Source organism: Azolla caroliniana, unplaced genomic scaffold (genome assembly GCF_043228905.1).
Source record: "Azolla caroliniana isolate FFs.n. ecotype wild unplaced genomic scaffold, voAzoCaro1.0.p SCAF_690, whole genome shotgun sequence".
In the NCBI taxonomy this organism is placed as follows: Eukaryota; Viridiplantae; Streptophyta; class Polypodiopsida; order Salviniales; family Salviniaceae; genus Azolla; species Azolla caroliniana.
This window is the reverse complement of record NW_028231125.1, coordinates 1,911-17,487: the sequence shown is the minus strand read 5'-3', so window position 1 is coordinate 17,487 and position 15,577 is coordinate 1,911. Positions and strand designations below refer to the sequence as shown.

Here is a 15,577-nt window from a genome sequence, read left to right as displayed (position 1 = left end):
TTATCTTCGAATGTTGAAGCATATTGGCCTCAGGGCAGGAATTTGACGGGTGTCATGCCCGTCAAAGGCCATTTTGCCCGTCAAAAACATACACCTACTAAAAATGTCCGTCAAGTGACATATAAAGTATAAAATTTTCCTTTTCATGTGAAAGGCCCCTTAAAATTATACATGTCAAATGACATGCTAAAATTTTATTTTCTATGTCATTATTCATATATATTATATATATATACCACATATTGTCATATAAAATTTAAATATATGTACTATCATACTATCATGTATGTAGTATCAAGATTCAATTTGACTATATAGTATGAAGTGTGTAATATACTAAATTTTAATATATATATATATATATATATATTTATATTTATATTTATAACACGCTTAAAATAATATCATATAAATTGTAATGATGAATCCCCAAATCAATTTAAATTTTAAACAATAACCTTGGTGCTTTATTAAATACTCTAAAAAATACTAGAGTGTAGACTAGTCACTCTAGGTTTGATTTTAAGTTTTCTTAAAGTAAATGTTTTACTAACCTACTTTTTTATACATACTTATTACTTATTACTTAATACTTAATACTTATTACTGTGCTTTATTAAAAAATTAGGGTTAGTAATAACTTTTTAGTATAGGAAAAAGGTGAGTACTTACTACTTACTACTTACTGCTAGGTAACAAGTTATTTTTCAACTTAAAAATGATTGATTTTATGTAGCCTTTTGTGCAGCAAGAATAGAACAAAGAAAAACATCCTTCAACCTTCAACATTTTTTAACTACAGTTTAAAAATGTAAGTTACCATGATCATCTATCATATTATGTTCATTTAGCAAGTTATTATATTGTTTTTGTATTACCTTAATACCTCTAAAAATAAACTAAAAGTATTTCATTTCAATAAGGTTTGATTTTAAGTTTTTTTAAACTAAATGTTTTACTAACCTATTGTTTTATACATACTTATTACGTTTTACTATGCTTTATTAAAAAATTAGGGTTAATAATAACTTATTAGTATAGGAAAAGGTGAGTACTTACTATTAGGTAGCAAGCTATTGTTCCAATTAAAAATTATTGATTCTATGTAGCCTTTTTGTGCAGTGGGAATAGAACAAAAACAGCCTTCAACCTTCAACATTTTTTAACTACATTTTAAAAATGTAAGTTACCATGAATATCTATCATATTATGTTCATTTAACAAGTTATTATACAATATTGTTTTTGTATTACCTTAATACCTAAACAATAACTTCAATGTCTCTATTATAGTGAAATGAAATACTTTTAGTACATTTTTAGATGTCTATTATTTAAATAATTTCAGGGGGAAAACAAAGAACCAAGCACAACAACATTCTATTAAGACTATGTTTTGCAAGGCAACACATGTTAATGATGCTCCAAATAATGAGCACGAGGTGGTTACAAACACAAATGAGTCGAGATCTTCTTATAACAAACAAAAAAGAAAGTGGAGAAACCAATGGACTTTGCTTCACCCATGGGCATATGTGACAAAGTCCCTATTAGGTGATGATATAATCAAATGCATGTGGTGTGAAGATGCAAGAAAGAACAATGTATTTGCGGATGGTGGATCTCAAATCATGCAAATGTCTTCATTGAATGAACATGCAAAGTCATCCGATCATGTGATAGCAAGTGCCATGTATAATGCAAAAAGACAAAAGGAAAATGCAAATGTGAAAGGCCCAATGGATGACAAAATTTCAGAAATCATGCATTTAGAATATGAGAGGATACTTTTATGCATGAAGTTGGTTCATTTTCATGCTTGCAATGATATTCCATTAGAGAAATATGTAAAACAATGTATGTTACAAAGAGAACTTGGTACTCCAAACGCCCCTGCCTCAAAAGAATATGGTGCTTATGCTAATGCTAAATCTGCAAGAGAATTCTTAATGGCCATTAAGAACCACACAAGGAAACTCTTGTATGATGAAATTCGTGGAAGTCCATTTTTCTCCATCTTGATTGATGAAAGCATTGATCGTACATTGGAAAAACACCTCATTATCTATGTATTGTACTTAAGTGAAGGTGGCAAAGGGGAGCCACATTGTAAATTTGCGCGACTTCTTCCGGTGGAAAATGTGAAAGCTGAAGGTATCTACAAGTCTATCAATGAATTCATTTTGGAGAGCAATTTAGATTTAAAAAAACTTGTGGCTTTTGCAAGTGATGGGGCATCATCTATGATAGGGAAGAACAATGGTGCAATTTCTAAGTTTCAATCCATGATGCCTAATATTTTGGGAGTACATTGCATTGCACATCGTGAAGCACTTGCCATAAAAGATGCATATATAATGTCTCATGCCCATGTGTTTAGCTTCCTTGATGTATTTGCAAATAAAGTATACTCTTGGTTGGGAAAGTCAACTAATAGACACAAGGAGCTAAAAGAGATAATGAAACGACATGGTAAGGGTGATTTGAAGGTGCTTAAAATTCACTCCATAAGATGGTTATCTCGAGGCCAAGTAATGGAGAGACTAGTTACACTTATGCCCGCAATTTTAGAACAATGGGAAAAACATGAGAAAAAATGGTACGAGTATGCTACTATATTCCAAGTGCAATTTATGTTGCACCTATTGGCAGATATTCTTGTGGAATTAAATAAATTAAATGAGCAATTCCAAAGGGAATTAATGGATGTAACTATGCTTGGTGTTCACTTGGATTTGATCCATGAGAAACTTCGAAGAAGATATTTATCGTGTGAAACATTTGGCACCGGGTCTATGTTTCTTGCAAGCTTTTTATCGAATGTGAAAGATGGCATACTCATATATATTCGATGTGATAGTGTTACTCATTCACATCCATTGAAGTTTATACCGATTCCAAACCCAAAGGAGGTAGCAAATCGATCAAGAATAATGAGTGGTCTTGATAGTGAGAATGAAGATAATGATTCTAACTTGAATATGTTTAATGGTAATGCGGAAAATGGTAGTTTGGATGAATGCATTAGAATTGGAAAAACTTTTGTCCAACATGTTATTGATGCCTTAAACAATCGTTTCCCGGATGTTACATTTTTCAATGCTATCAAGTTGTTTAATCCATCTTCATATCCCATTGAGGAAAATGAAAGAGAGAAAAAGACAAAGGAATGGATGCACAAACTTATTGGGAAGTTTAACATTGATAGGCAAATTGTTGACATGAAAAGATGCTTCAATGAACGAGAAGATTTTGTTGGTATGCTTGTGAGAATTGCTAAAGGAAGAGGAATGCATGATGCATGGGATATTTGTTGCAATGCACAATCTTGGTGGCAATTATTTCCGGGTATTATGCAATTGTGGCAACTATGTATGACTATTCCTATTAGTACAGCTGCATGTGAACGAGGCTTTTCACGTCAAAATATCATAAAAAATGATATTAGAAATGGTTTATCTTTGGAAACTTTAGATGCTTTGATGTTTATATCCTTGAATGCTCAAGAGACATCAAACATTTGTTGGAGGGATATATTTAACCTTTGGTTTGAAGAGAAAGAGAGAAGGATAGTATCATTGAACAATGCTTAGTAATAAGTATGAGGAGTCCCGGTATGATAAACATTTTTTTGTGTTTTTTGGGCTTTAAGAAATATATGATGATTAAGTATTCGATTTGTATGATTATTTGTTTGAAGCTTATTGTATCCACTTTGCAAGAATGAATTATGATTATGGATACATATATAGTTTGTACTTTGGCTTAAAAAACATTAACACTTTTTTGGTAAAAAAAAAACATTAACACGATATTTATTTTCTGTATTTCATTATCTTTGCGAGGTAGTTGTGTCTATTTGTGTACCTTCTATAGTAATAAAATGTATAATAATGAAGCATCATATAGAGCTTTTCATTATAAGAAATTTGTATGTCAAATGACATGTTAATTTTTGCACTCTTACGTCATATGACATACATCTTTAAAAAATGCCCGTCAAAAAACTTTAAGACTAACCCGTCAAATTCAGGCCCTGATTGGCCTCTCCCTTTCCCGTTTTTCCCGCTTAAACGAAGAGAGGCGGGACTCTCATTTAATGGGGGTGACCTTAGGCCACCCTTTGAAATAACCCATTGATAAAGAACGGAAAACAAGCAAAAAGTCTTTGATGGCAACTAATAGGAAGATTCTAGGGAGAATCGAGATCCGATTTCATATGACTTCATGGTGAACATGATCTGCCGGAATCTCTTCCATTCCCACGTGAATGTACCCAAATAACAGGAGATTGAACGAAATCAAAGTGAAAACATTGGTTATGAGAAGAATTAGGACTAAACGGGCTGCAGTACTTCTTTAAGTGAGCCAATAATTTAAGGTTTCTCTACGAGCTTCCGTTGCTTCTGCATTAGAAATATTATTTGTTCATTCATTTTCGCTCGTTTTCACGCATGAGAAAGGGAAAAGAATTGATCAATTTAGGACATGAAGTGAAAATTGGAGCGGAGCCCGGAAATGATAGATTATTTCCCAGCAGAACAGAAGTGCTGGATTTATGACGAAAGTGCCAGTGAAGAGACGATACCACCTTTAGAGGAGATTCCATTGCACCCCTGAACTATGAGTAATCAATACATGACCCATTAGAATAATCAGATTCATGATACTCCTAATACTCTGCTGATGAGTAGTGCTTTTATTGATATACCTGGTGAACAGCAAGCAGCAGAATCCAGGCACTGATATGAAATGATGCAAGAAGAAGCCCATGATCAATCGTAAAGAATATGATCCAACAAAAGAATCCAACCAAGGCTCCCTGATGGTCGTTTTCTTTTTATTTCTTAAATTGATCATTAATGAGAAGCCCATGGCTTTATCTGTGTTCATTTGAAGGCAATGCCTAGTTTTCAAGGAGGGCCCGAGGAGACGTTAAACTGTTAAAATTAATACTCAAAGACATCATGACCAAATATGTATATATTGCAATGTCTATCAAAGAAACAATTGTGTGCATTGCTAGATATCCTTGTAGAATCTAAAGAGGAATCTCACCATGACATGTGTCATGATTAAAGATATACATGTTAAAAAGTAATGACTACAAGCAACTATATGTGGATGTCCTGGATTCTTGTAAAATCTAAAGAGGAACCTAAAAGACCATAGGCAATCAATAATAAAACTCTCCCAAGTCCTAAATAAGGAAAGCTTCTATCCTAAAAATAATACAAATTTCAGAATAAGATAATCACCATTAAGAAATAGCAGTACTTGTACAAAATGAAACGTCAATTATTAGTATGCAGGATAGTTGAATGTCATAATAGATTGGATAAATATAGATAGCAAGACAATTCACCACTGGAGTTTAATCGTTAACTGAATCTGTTGTGCAGTTTAGTTTTACTCTCGAGCATTTAAAGGCTATGGTTAGCAAAACATAAAATCTCTCTCCTTGTTTCTCTTTTTTAGTAATAACCTGTTATAGATTCCTCTATTCCTTAAAAAAGAAAAGAAAATGGTAGTGATAGGTCTCGTGAGAGATTGAGAGAAGTCAAAGAGTAACAACTCGACATTCACAAGTTGTTCCTCATTGTTTAAACCCATTAAAAGGAAGAAAAAAACAATGAGCTAAAAAGTGATGAGAAAAATGCTGTAATCCATTATAAGGAAGTGCTATTAATAATGAAAAACAACTTGGAAATAAACAATTGAATGGAAGCATATATGCAATTGATTTCTCTTTCTCGTGGATTTATTATGAATATACTAAGGAGGACTTTGTCTACCTTAGAACATTTTATTCAACCTGCAAGATGTTCATGAACATAGACCGAATACAAATTAGTAGACCAGCAATGGATTTCAGCTGTGTTGTATCGTTACTCTGCAATAAACAATCTCTCTTTTGAATATCTCTAGTGCATGAATTAGGAAGCTTATGGTGAAGTCGGACCCACAATGTAACGAACTTTATATAAATGTTACAATAACTTTGTGAGGCAAACGGGTGGCGCAATTTCACGTACTAGTTCCAGCATTTACTAGCTCTGATTTCAGCCTGCACGATCTGAGATGAACCATATTTTCATCATGGGCTTCTTCAAACATCATCTTGCTACTAAAATTTTTCCTAGACGTTTTCCCATCTTATTCCACGGGAACTAACTAAAATTAACTGTATTTTCATCATGGTCTTCTTAAAACGTCATCACAACACTTCTCAAAGACCAAACGTGTGATGCTTTCATCAATCTTCTACTAATCATGGCTGCTAAAATCGTCCCTGCCTGTCCACTGATTTGTTCTGATTCCACATCTTATCATCATGGCTTCCTCAAACCATTATCTTGGCCCTAAACTTTCCTGGTTCCATCTTTACAAACTGATATCGCCTATATTTTCATCATGGTTTTCACAAACCATTATCATGTCACTAAACTTTTCTCCTCCTACAATTGCTAACTGAAATCAACTAACTCAATTTTAATTCATCATGAACTTCTTAAATCTTCATTTTGCTTGTTTAACCGTTCTAGAAGACTAGATGCCTTCCGTCTTGCCCTCGCAGTTCCAGAATGAACAAGCTCAATGAGAGGGCCTTCTACTCCAAGCTCTTGAGCTTCCATTAAATGACTTATATCACTAGAACTCAATGCTAAAAGAACTGAGGCAGCATTCTCCTTATTGCGTGATGAGCCATTCTTTATTATATCCACTAATACTGGCACTGCTGAAGCATTGCCAATAGCAACTCTTCCTTCTTGGTGGGTGACGAGGATAGCAAGAATAGCTAATGCTTCATCTCTCATTCCGGCAGTGAGATCAACCATTAGCCTCATTAAAGGATCGATTATTCCAGCTCTAATAGCTCTTCGCTTGTTCCCTTGATAAATTGCTAGGTTAAACAGAGCAGTTGCAGCATCTTTCCTTCCTTGAGGGTTCCCATCTCTCAATAGGTCTACCAGTGGAGGAATAGCTCCAGCCGCTCCAATCATCATCTTGTTTTCATCCATCACAGATAGACTGAAGAGAGTAGCTGCAGCATTTTCTCTTGCTTCCATGTTTCCATACTTTAAAACTCCAACAATGTGTGGGATAGCCCCAGCTCTCACTATAGCTCTTTTATTTCCTTCATAAATTGACAAGTTAAGCAACGCAGTAACAGCATGTTCCTGAGTGCGAGAATCTTCAGTTGAGAGGAGATTCACTAGAAGTGGAATAGCACCCGCTTCTGCTATACACACTCTATTATCAGCATTTTGTTTTGCTAGTGATCTTATCTCTTCAGCTGCAACCCTCTGTAATTCTAATTGACCACTGCATAAATGCTCAATAAGCATATCCAAAGAGATGCCATCTTTGGAAGATAGCACCAAAGAAGTCTTATTACCTCGATTCAGACATGCTCTTTTTGGGACTTCAATTCCATTAGCTTCACACCACTCAATGATGAGACTTCTCAGTGCAAAATTAGGAGTTAACACTGTATGTGGGAGAACCTCCCCAGTCTTAGGACAAGTCTTATGTCCTTCTAACCATTTTTGGATACTCGATCTCTCATAAGTCTGCACCAGAAGACATACAAAAAAGTCTTATGCAAGCAGCAGCAGTAGCACATTTAAACACACATTTCAAAACAAAGGCTCTAAGTACAGAAAATCATATCAAGTCTCTTGCACAAGCCCAGAAATCACATTTTGACATATAAATTCTGGCATAAGCATGTAAAACACTGTTAAACATATTACAAGAATAATCTTTTCTATAGATATCAGGAAAATCATAATCATAATCATAAGTAGCTAACCTGCCCCGTCGCAACTATGACTGGATCTTTCATGAGCTCCAAGGATATTGGGCACCGGAAATCATTAGGTACAACAGGTGATTGTGGATTTTCACCATCAGCTACATCATAGAATGAAAGCTTCTCAAGTTCCAAACTATCTAATTCAGTATCAGCTTCATTAATTAAAAGAGTAAGTCTCCTCAGTAAACCCAAAATCTGTTTAAGGCTTTCATCAACAACCCCATTCCTCTCCTTAATCAAGTTTTGTACAGCATGAGCTTCAGTTTTTAGTTGTGAAGGACTTTTAAGCTGAAGCTTTTCAGCAACTTGACAGAGAGCTTTTGTGTCATCCTTCTCTGAAATGGCTAGCATTGCATCCATAAATAGTTCCATGTCGTGTGTGTCTGATCTTCCTTTTGCTCGTTTCAGTTGGGCATGGACAAGCTCAATCTGTAACATTTTGCATAAATCATAGGCTAAGAATCCCATTTCCGTCGAAATTACAGGCTGTTTACAGACTAAAGTTGCAAGCATAAGAAATTCACCTGCTCCTGAACCTCTAATGAGAGTTCTAAACATTTGGTTGGCATTTGGTCTAAAGCTTTATCCATTGCATCAGTCACTTCATAGAGTCTGTTTGCAATAACTCCCCTCTCCAAAACCTAAGGAAAAGAGACCAAACAAAAACACCAAAACTTGCTTTTTGAGCAGATGCTCTATATTTGTGATATGTATCAACATCAGATAATGGAAGTCATTCCATGTGTACAAATGGAACAAAGCAAGTGTATGCGAATCAACTGACATTGAAATCAAACTTTATGTGGGCATACGAAGCAAATTAAAATGTTTGAGAATTTAGCACATATGGATGAAAATTAAACTCAAAAGTTGGAAAGAGCCAAACCAGATATAATTTGCTGCCGTCTTTGCAAAACTGAAGTAAACGAAGGGCAGAGCATAGAGCTTTTTCGAGGGCATAGAAAGCAGAAATGGAAGCTTCTTGCAACGAGGAATCTTGAGATTCTCGAACCTCTTCAAGAAATGGCAGAATGAGCTTAACTCTGCGAATCAGGTCAACACAGACTCTCTTATGGCTAGAAGGAAAACCTTTTGCTCCAACTATCTGGTTGGCATTATGCCATATAGACTCAAGGAGTGAAATACTTTGATTTTGTCCCTCCATATTGATAATAGAAGGGAAATAGCCCCCAAGCAAAAGGGAAGACAAACTGTTCTCGTCAAAAGTCTAATGAAGAAATCACAACTTCTATGATGTGTGATACCTTCTTCTTGGTTAAGCTGCTGTGCCTATGACTGATTGTCTTTGCAAAATCACTCATTTTAGTATGTCCTACTCCTCCTCTTCTTCTTAAGGATACTTCCCAGGGACACTTGTATGATGTCTTAGATTCTTCTTCTTCTTCTAAGGTTCTCCTGCTTGGATTCTTCTTCTTGTATTCTTCTTCTTCTTTAACTTTGTAAATCTTTTTCTCGAAATTCCTCTCTGATTCTCAACTGAAACTGGGCTTTTCCAAAAGGCTTGATATAGTGTGCCGAAGAAATCGGAAATTCTCGTTACGCATGTATACACATGAAAACTTCCATGGGAAACCAGTATTGCTACAATGTATACACCTGTTTCAAGTTGGCTAAGATCTGCTTCGGGTTTCTGCACAATTCTGCAAGGTTATTTCTTTCTCTGCGTAAAGGAACAAAGATTCGCGACATAATTATTTTCGCCACAGTTTCGCAAGATGGGTACTATCAGAGCAGAGCTTCGCCCAAGGTGGTTGAATTTTCCTCCACGGTTTTGCAGAGATGCTTTCTTTTCTTCAGGTGCTTGTTTCTTTCCTGCGGATGGTTGCAAACGAAGAGTTATTCTCTGCAGATTCTTGCAAAGAAGACTTACTCTCTACAGATGTTTGCTAAGATAGTTTCTCTTCTGCACATGTTTGCAAGACGGTTACCTTTCTGCAGATGAATTGCTCGATATACATACACAGAAAGGGAGACAGAGAGTCGGAGAAGGAGAAGGAGAAAGGGAGGCAGAATATATAAAGGAGTTTCACAGAATGGAATGTATAGAAGGGAAGGAAGAAAGACAGGCGGCGGACCGACCTTTCTGTGAGCGATGGCGATGGCGATGGCGATGGCGATGGCGATGGCGATGTCGAGTACTTGCAGGAATTTTTCCGAAAGCCTTTGTAGTCCTTCTTCTTCCTCTGTTTTTTTTTGTCTCTGTTTTCTTCCTCTGTTTTTTTTTTCCTCTGTTTTTTGTCTCTGTTTTCTTCCTCTGTTTTTTTTACCTCTGTTTTCTGCTCTATATTTAGAGTGCTCACATTTTACAAGTTACAACTACCACCCAATTGACAATTTCTTAATAATCTTCACTCTTCCATGTGTGTGTGTGTATGTGTGTGTGTGTATGTGAGAGAGAGAGAGGGAGGGAGAAAGAGAGAGAGAGAGAGGGAGAGAGAGAGAGAGAGAGAGAGAGAGAGAGAGAGAGAGAGAGAGAGAGAGAGAGTTGTCGTAGTCTCCACAAGAGATTGAATCGGATCGGACCAGATAGACGCCTTTGTCGAGCCTACGAATGATCAATTCACACTTACACCCTTGCTCTTTTGTATAGGATATAGCTCAAACATAGAACCGGCCTTTAGTGTCGACCCGCATTTCATCCGGTAAGGATGGTGTCAATGAGAAGAACTCTTGGTCCCATCATTGTCCAACAACCCTGCTTCCACTCTAAATGGAAGCATGCATGGGTCGATGGTATGTTTGTCGATTTGGCATTACTCGTTGGATGTGATTTGTGCATGTCATGGAAGACACGTTAGTGCAACTCCCTAAATGGCAAATCGGCAACATTAGAGGATTGTGAAATAGGTAAAGAAGGCATACATAGTTGTGTGTATATATAGCCGATTGTGAGTTGACACTTCCTCGGAGGTTTGGAACTTGGGGGTTTGTTGGTTGTTGCTTTGTGTGGATGGGAATATGTTGTTGCTTCATGTCATGAACAACCTGTTATATTTTGGCCTTGTTTACCTAATTTGAATGCTCAACAGAGCAATCGAGGTGCTATAATTTATGATGACAACATAAATGTGGGTTGGCATCATACAATTCAAAAGTTGTTAGTTATATTATCTTTATATTGACCATTCATTCCTAAGGATTTCTGGAAACTTCAAAGTCTCATGTCCATCTATTCTAATGTCCGCATCAAGGTGTTAGACTTGGAATTCTTGTCATCAAACCAAACGTTTTGTTTGTGTGCTGGTCGTAGATAAAAGTAGTCCTTTGAGATGTTGAAAAATCAAAAAAAAAATGTTCGTTTAGTTTCCAAACTCGTGTATGAACTTTAGTCATCTACCACTCGCTATTTTTATACAAGAGGGTTCGAAATTTCAAAGAATGTTTTGTCTAGTTCCCAAACTTGTATGCATGCAGAAAATAATTCATTGCGAATGGATTCCTTTGAGAGTTGAGCAACTTCTTAACTATTGAATATTCTATTTAGAAAGTTGAAGTATGGGATACACCTATTATACTCATGTCCCACACGTGAACACATTCACATACAAGTACATGAACATGTACATACGTCAGTACCTAAATTTGTAAATGCACACACATGATGTTTTTGCTCATACATACATACATATGCAAATATCGTTGCAATGGGAGACTCTCAATTCGATTCCCAATCATTTTCCTCAAATTTCTCAGTTGTGTTGGCTAATGATGTCACATCACCTTTTTGCCACATCAAATAGCTCTTCTTGCACAATATTCATGCATTTTCTCCCCGACAAATTAACCACATAAAACCAATTGGAATGAGAATGAAAAGATATATTTATTTTCCAAACGCCCAACATCTATTGTTTGACATTTTTTAGGCACACAATAGAAATTAAAAGGTCCAAATTGATGGTGTCATGTATGCTTGAGTATGTCGTGTAGCAGATAATGTCTTCTTCGAGAGTGTTTCTAGTATTAAACATACTTTCTCTACATTTCTAGGAGATGCACATTCTAATCCTCTCACAATCAATAGAAATTCCTATCCATGTGATGTGCTTAAAGCATAATGTGTTTATTTGTCAAGTGTTTTGCACTAATGATGTTTCGAATGTCTTACCATCCAAAGAATCCCATGGTTACAATCACTTCAAATTCAATAAATGTGTTATTCATGATGTATGAATTCAGTTTATTGATTTTGACATCGTTGATCGAAAATTAAGTTTGTGTATCATTGATCAATAGTTGAGGTTTGTGTATCATTGATCAAAAGTTAAGGATTGCAACATCATTGATCAAGTTAAGGTTTGTGTATCATTTATCAAATTAAAGTTTGTGTATCATTGATTGATAGTTATGGGTTGTATTGTTTGAAAGTTAAAAGAGAAAATTGATAAAGAAACCGATTAAATAAATATTCCATTGTTTTCGAATTTGTATCTTGTGTGGACCATGCCCAATCTATTGATTACCAATTATTGAGTATGAACCATCGAATCATCAATCAAATTAGGACCAATTGGCTTCAAAGTTTTTTATCAAAAAACTTTCCAAACACTGAATGCATTGGATTACAGCTAATTTTAGAGAAATATCAAATTTGTGGGGGCATTGGTTGTTTACCAAACTCACATAATATTAAAGAGTGCTACCAAAACTCACACAATCCATTTTGAAGCTATCAATTCTACCCCCAATAAAGAAATGTAGTAACAATAGTTATTTTGACAATAGGCCATGCCATTATCACCCTACCTCAAAGGCACTCCCACAATCCATTTTGTAGCTATCAATTCTATCCCCAATAAAGAAATGTAGTAACAATAGTTATTTTGACAATAGGCCATGCCATTATCACCCTACCTCAAAGGCACTCCCACAATCCATTTTGTAGCTATCAATTCTATCCCCAATAAAGAAATGTAGTAACAATAGTTATTTTGACAATAGGCCAAGCCATTATCACCCTACCTCAAAGGTGTGTCACTCTCTCCAAAGAGGTGCAAAAGTTGGAGAAATTTCAGATGCAAAAGTTTTTCGCTTCATCTAAGTTTAGAAAACCAAGTGCTTAGCTAAGATGACTATCTAGTACCTAAGTTGAGTTATAATTTATTATTTCAGTTCACTGTTCTCAAAGATGAGACAGCAATTAAAGATGCACACTCTTTATTTGGTCTCGTACACCATTTCTAACTCGTTACGTCATTAATCTATCTCCCTCAATTTGCTTTCACTAATGAGATATACTTCACACTAATCCCACTATAACGGGTAACTTCCAATCAATCAGATATGAAGATCACAAGGAAAATGGTAAAAACCCTCCACCATTCTTTGCTTCACTCAAACTCAGAGATCACAAAGTCTCCTATTATTTGCACCATTCGTTAAAACAATGCCAACCCCACATATCCAAACCCTTATCACCAGATTTGTGTAGAAACATATCCATACAAATCATATCAAGTAAATACTTTCATCAGTTTCAACACATACCATTGGTAGTGCTAACAATTAAACAGTCATTACCACAATTAACACCACATTTTAAGACAAACACCTGGACAACACTCAAATCGCTTGTAAATACAAGAGATAACACCATGTTAAAGCAATTTTCTAATTCAAGGGAAAGCAATAAAAGGTCAAGCAATGCAATACATTTAAGAAATACAGCTTCTTGATTCATACAAGAGACGCCTTGTTAGAGCTTTTTTTTTTGAACTGGAGTAAATAGATATGAAGTTACGCAATGCAATGCAATGCAGTAAATATAGGAAATATAGTTTGTTGAAAAGCTTTAGTACTTTGAGAGCAATGCAATGTTGAGAGGCAACAAAAGTACACAAATCCAGTGTCCCTCTTGATTGTTGAACAATCAGAGTTTTGTCAGCATGTCCAATGTCCCCTCTTGTTGAGCCAGAAATTTGACTTCAACGAAAAGACCCACTTCCTCAAACCCAAAATCACCGCAAACAGAGGTTTACAGAGGTTTTGTTGCGCAAACAAATGGAAGAAAAAGAGCTACTCCGATCTGGCTGCAAAGCGCTCTACTTTCTTATCGCTGAGGTTAATGCCGACCATAGCTTCACCCAACCCACAGCTAACATCTGCTATAACACTAGGATCATTAAAGTGAGTGACAGCTGAGACAATGGCTCTTGCACGTTGAGAAGGATTCCCACTCTTAAAGATTCCTGATCCGACAAAGACGCCATCACAACCAAGTTGCATCATCATGGCAGCATCCGCAGGGGTGGCAACACCCCCAGCAGCAAAATTCACTACCGGGAGGCGGCCAAGTTGCTTGGTTTGCCTCACAAGTTCATAAGGAGCCGCGATTTCCTTCGCAAACGTGAACACCTCATCGTCATCTAAGCTCTGAAGCTTCCTAATTTCTCCTAGCACTGACCTCACATGCCTCACCGCTTCGACCACGTTACCAGTTCCAGCCTCTCCTTTGGTTCGAATCATCGCTGCACCTTCAGCGATCCTTCGTAGAGCTTCGCCTAAGTTCCTACATCCACAGACGAAAGGAATCCTGAAGTTATGCTTGTTGGTATGATTCACGTCGTCGGCGGGAGTAAGAACTTCACTCTCATCAATATAATCGACACCGATGGCTTCGAGAACCTGGGCTTCAACAAAGTGACCTATCCTAGCTTTAGCCATAACAGGGATAGTTACAGCATTCTTGATTTCCTTGATTAAGCCAGGGTCACTCATGCGTGCGACTCCACCTTCAGCCCTTATGTCTGCCGGAACACGCTCAAGAGCCATAACAGCTGCAGCTCCTGCTTCTTCTGCAATACGTGCTTGTTCAACATTTACAACGTCCATGATCACTCCACCCCTCAGCATCTGAGCCAATCCAACCTTCACTGCGTATGACGATTTCTTTGGGTCCGAAATCGCACCATTGCCATAGACCGTAACTACTCCATCGCTTGCCATCACTGCTTACAATTTAAAAGCACTCTAATGTCAGTAACCACTACCAGTTGAACAAATACTGAAGTGTGATCCATAATATTTGTTAAATATAGATATATAGAGAGAGACTTGCAAACTTTAGGTTACCACTAAGGACATGCAAAAAGCATAAACTTCAAGTAATATATCATGAGTAAGAGAATGTAGCATGCAGATTTTACTGGTGAGTACTGTGCAATACAGGAAAACCCCAACCAAAAGTGTATTACAATTTAGACCCTTCTTTAAAAACGTCGGGACGAACCAGAATTCTCTATGATGCAAGATTTCGCAGTGAAACCTATGCAGCAACAGAAACCCCAATGAAAGTGCGACACAGCTTTACACATTTCTAAATCTTTAGAGTTTCCACAAGTAATAAGAGCTACTAAAAACACCTTCAGGATGAATGCATCTAATCCTTCACGAGAACATCAACATGAACCAGTGGAATTCTTAAAAGGGTGAGAAAAATACTTGACATAGTACACGATGTTACAAAATATTCTACAGAAAACAAAAGTGAAAATTTACTCGATGCAAAACACAAAAATTTATTTTCACAAACTTTATGTGAAACACACGGAAGAACTCAAAATTGCCTGATTCAAAGCATGAAGATTTTATTTGCAGAAACATAAATAGAAAAACTAGATCAGGAAAAATTAGATGCGATAAGACAGTTTATGCCTTTCAGGAAAACAAAAATGTAGACCCTGAGGAGATCATGACATGTCAGTCATGTTAGCTGACAACTCTATAACTACTCTACAAG

General features: G+C 36.4%; 3 protein-coding genes across 3 annotated transcripts; 1 reads left to right on the top strand and 2 right to left on the bottom strand.

Annotated features, from left to right (window-relative positions):
• Positions 1-2,214: 2,214 nt before the first annotated feature.
• On the top strand, positions 2,215-3,592 carry LOC147847767 (uncharacterized). The gene has a single exon (XM_087338847.1). It carries the CDS (start codon positions 2,243-2,245, stop codon positions 3,590-3,592), a length of 1,350 nt encoding a protein of 449 aa, XP_087194973.1. The 5' UTR covers positions 2,215-2,242.
• A 2,099-nt stretch (positions 3,593-5,691) lies between these two features.
• On the bottom strand, positions 5,692-9,586 carry LOC147847766 (U-box domain-containing protein 13-like). Its single transcript, XM_087338848.1, has 4 exons — positions 8,705-9,586; positions 8,343-8,459; positions 7,816-8,247; positions 5,692-7,573 (listed from the first exon to the last, which is right to left on the bottom strand). The coding sequence occupies exons 1-4, from the start codon at positions 8,981-8,983 to the stop codon at positions 6,500-6,502; spliced, it is 1,902 nt and encodes a 633-aa protein (XP_087194974.1). The 5' UTR covers positions 8,984-9,586; the 3' UTR covers positions 5,692-6,499.
• A 4,016-nt stretch (positions 9,587-13,602) lies between these two features.
• LOC147847765 (putative pyridoxal 5'-phosphate synthase subunit PDX1) lies at positions 13,603-14,822 on the bottom strand. The gene has a single exon (XM_087338849.1). The coding sequence runs from the start codon at positions 14,782-14,784 to the stop codon at positions 13,855-13,857; it is 930 nt and encodes a 309-aa protein (XP_087194975.1). The 5' UTR covers positions 14,785-14,822; the 3' UTR covers positions 13,603-13,854.
• Positions 14,823-15,577: the final 755 nt, after the last annotated feature.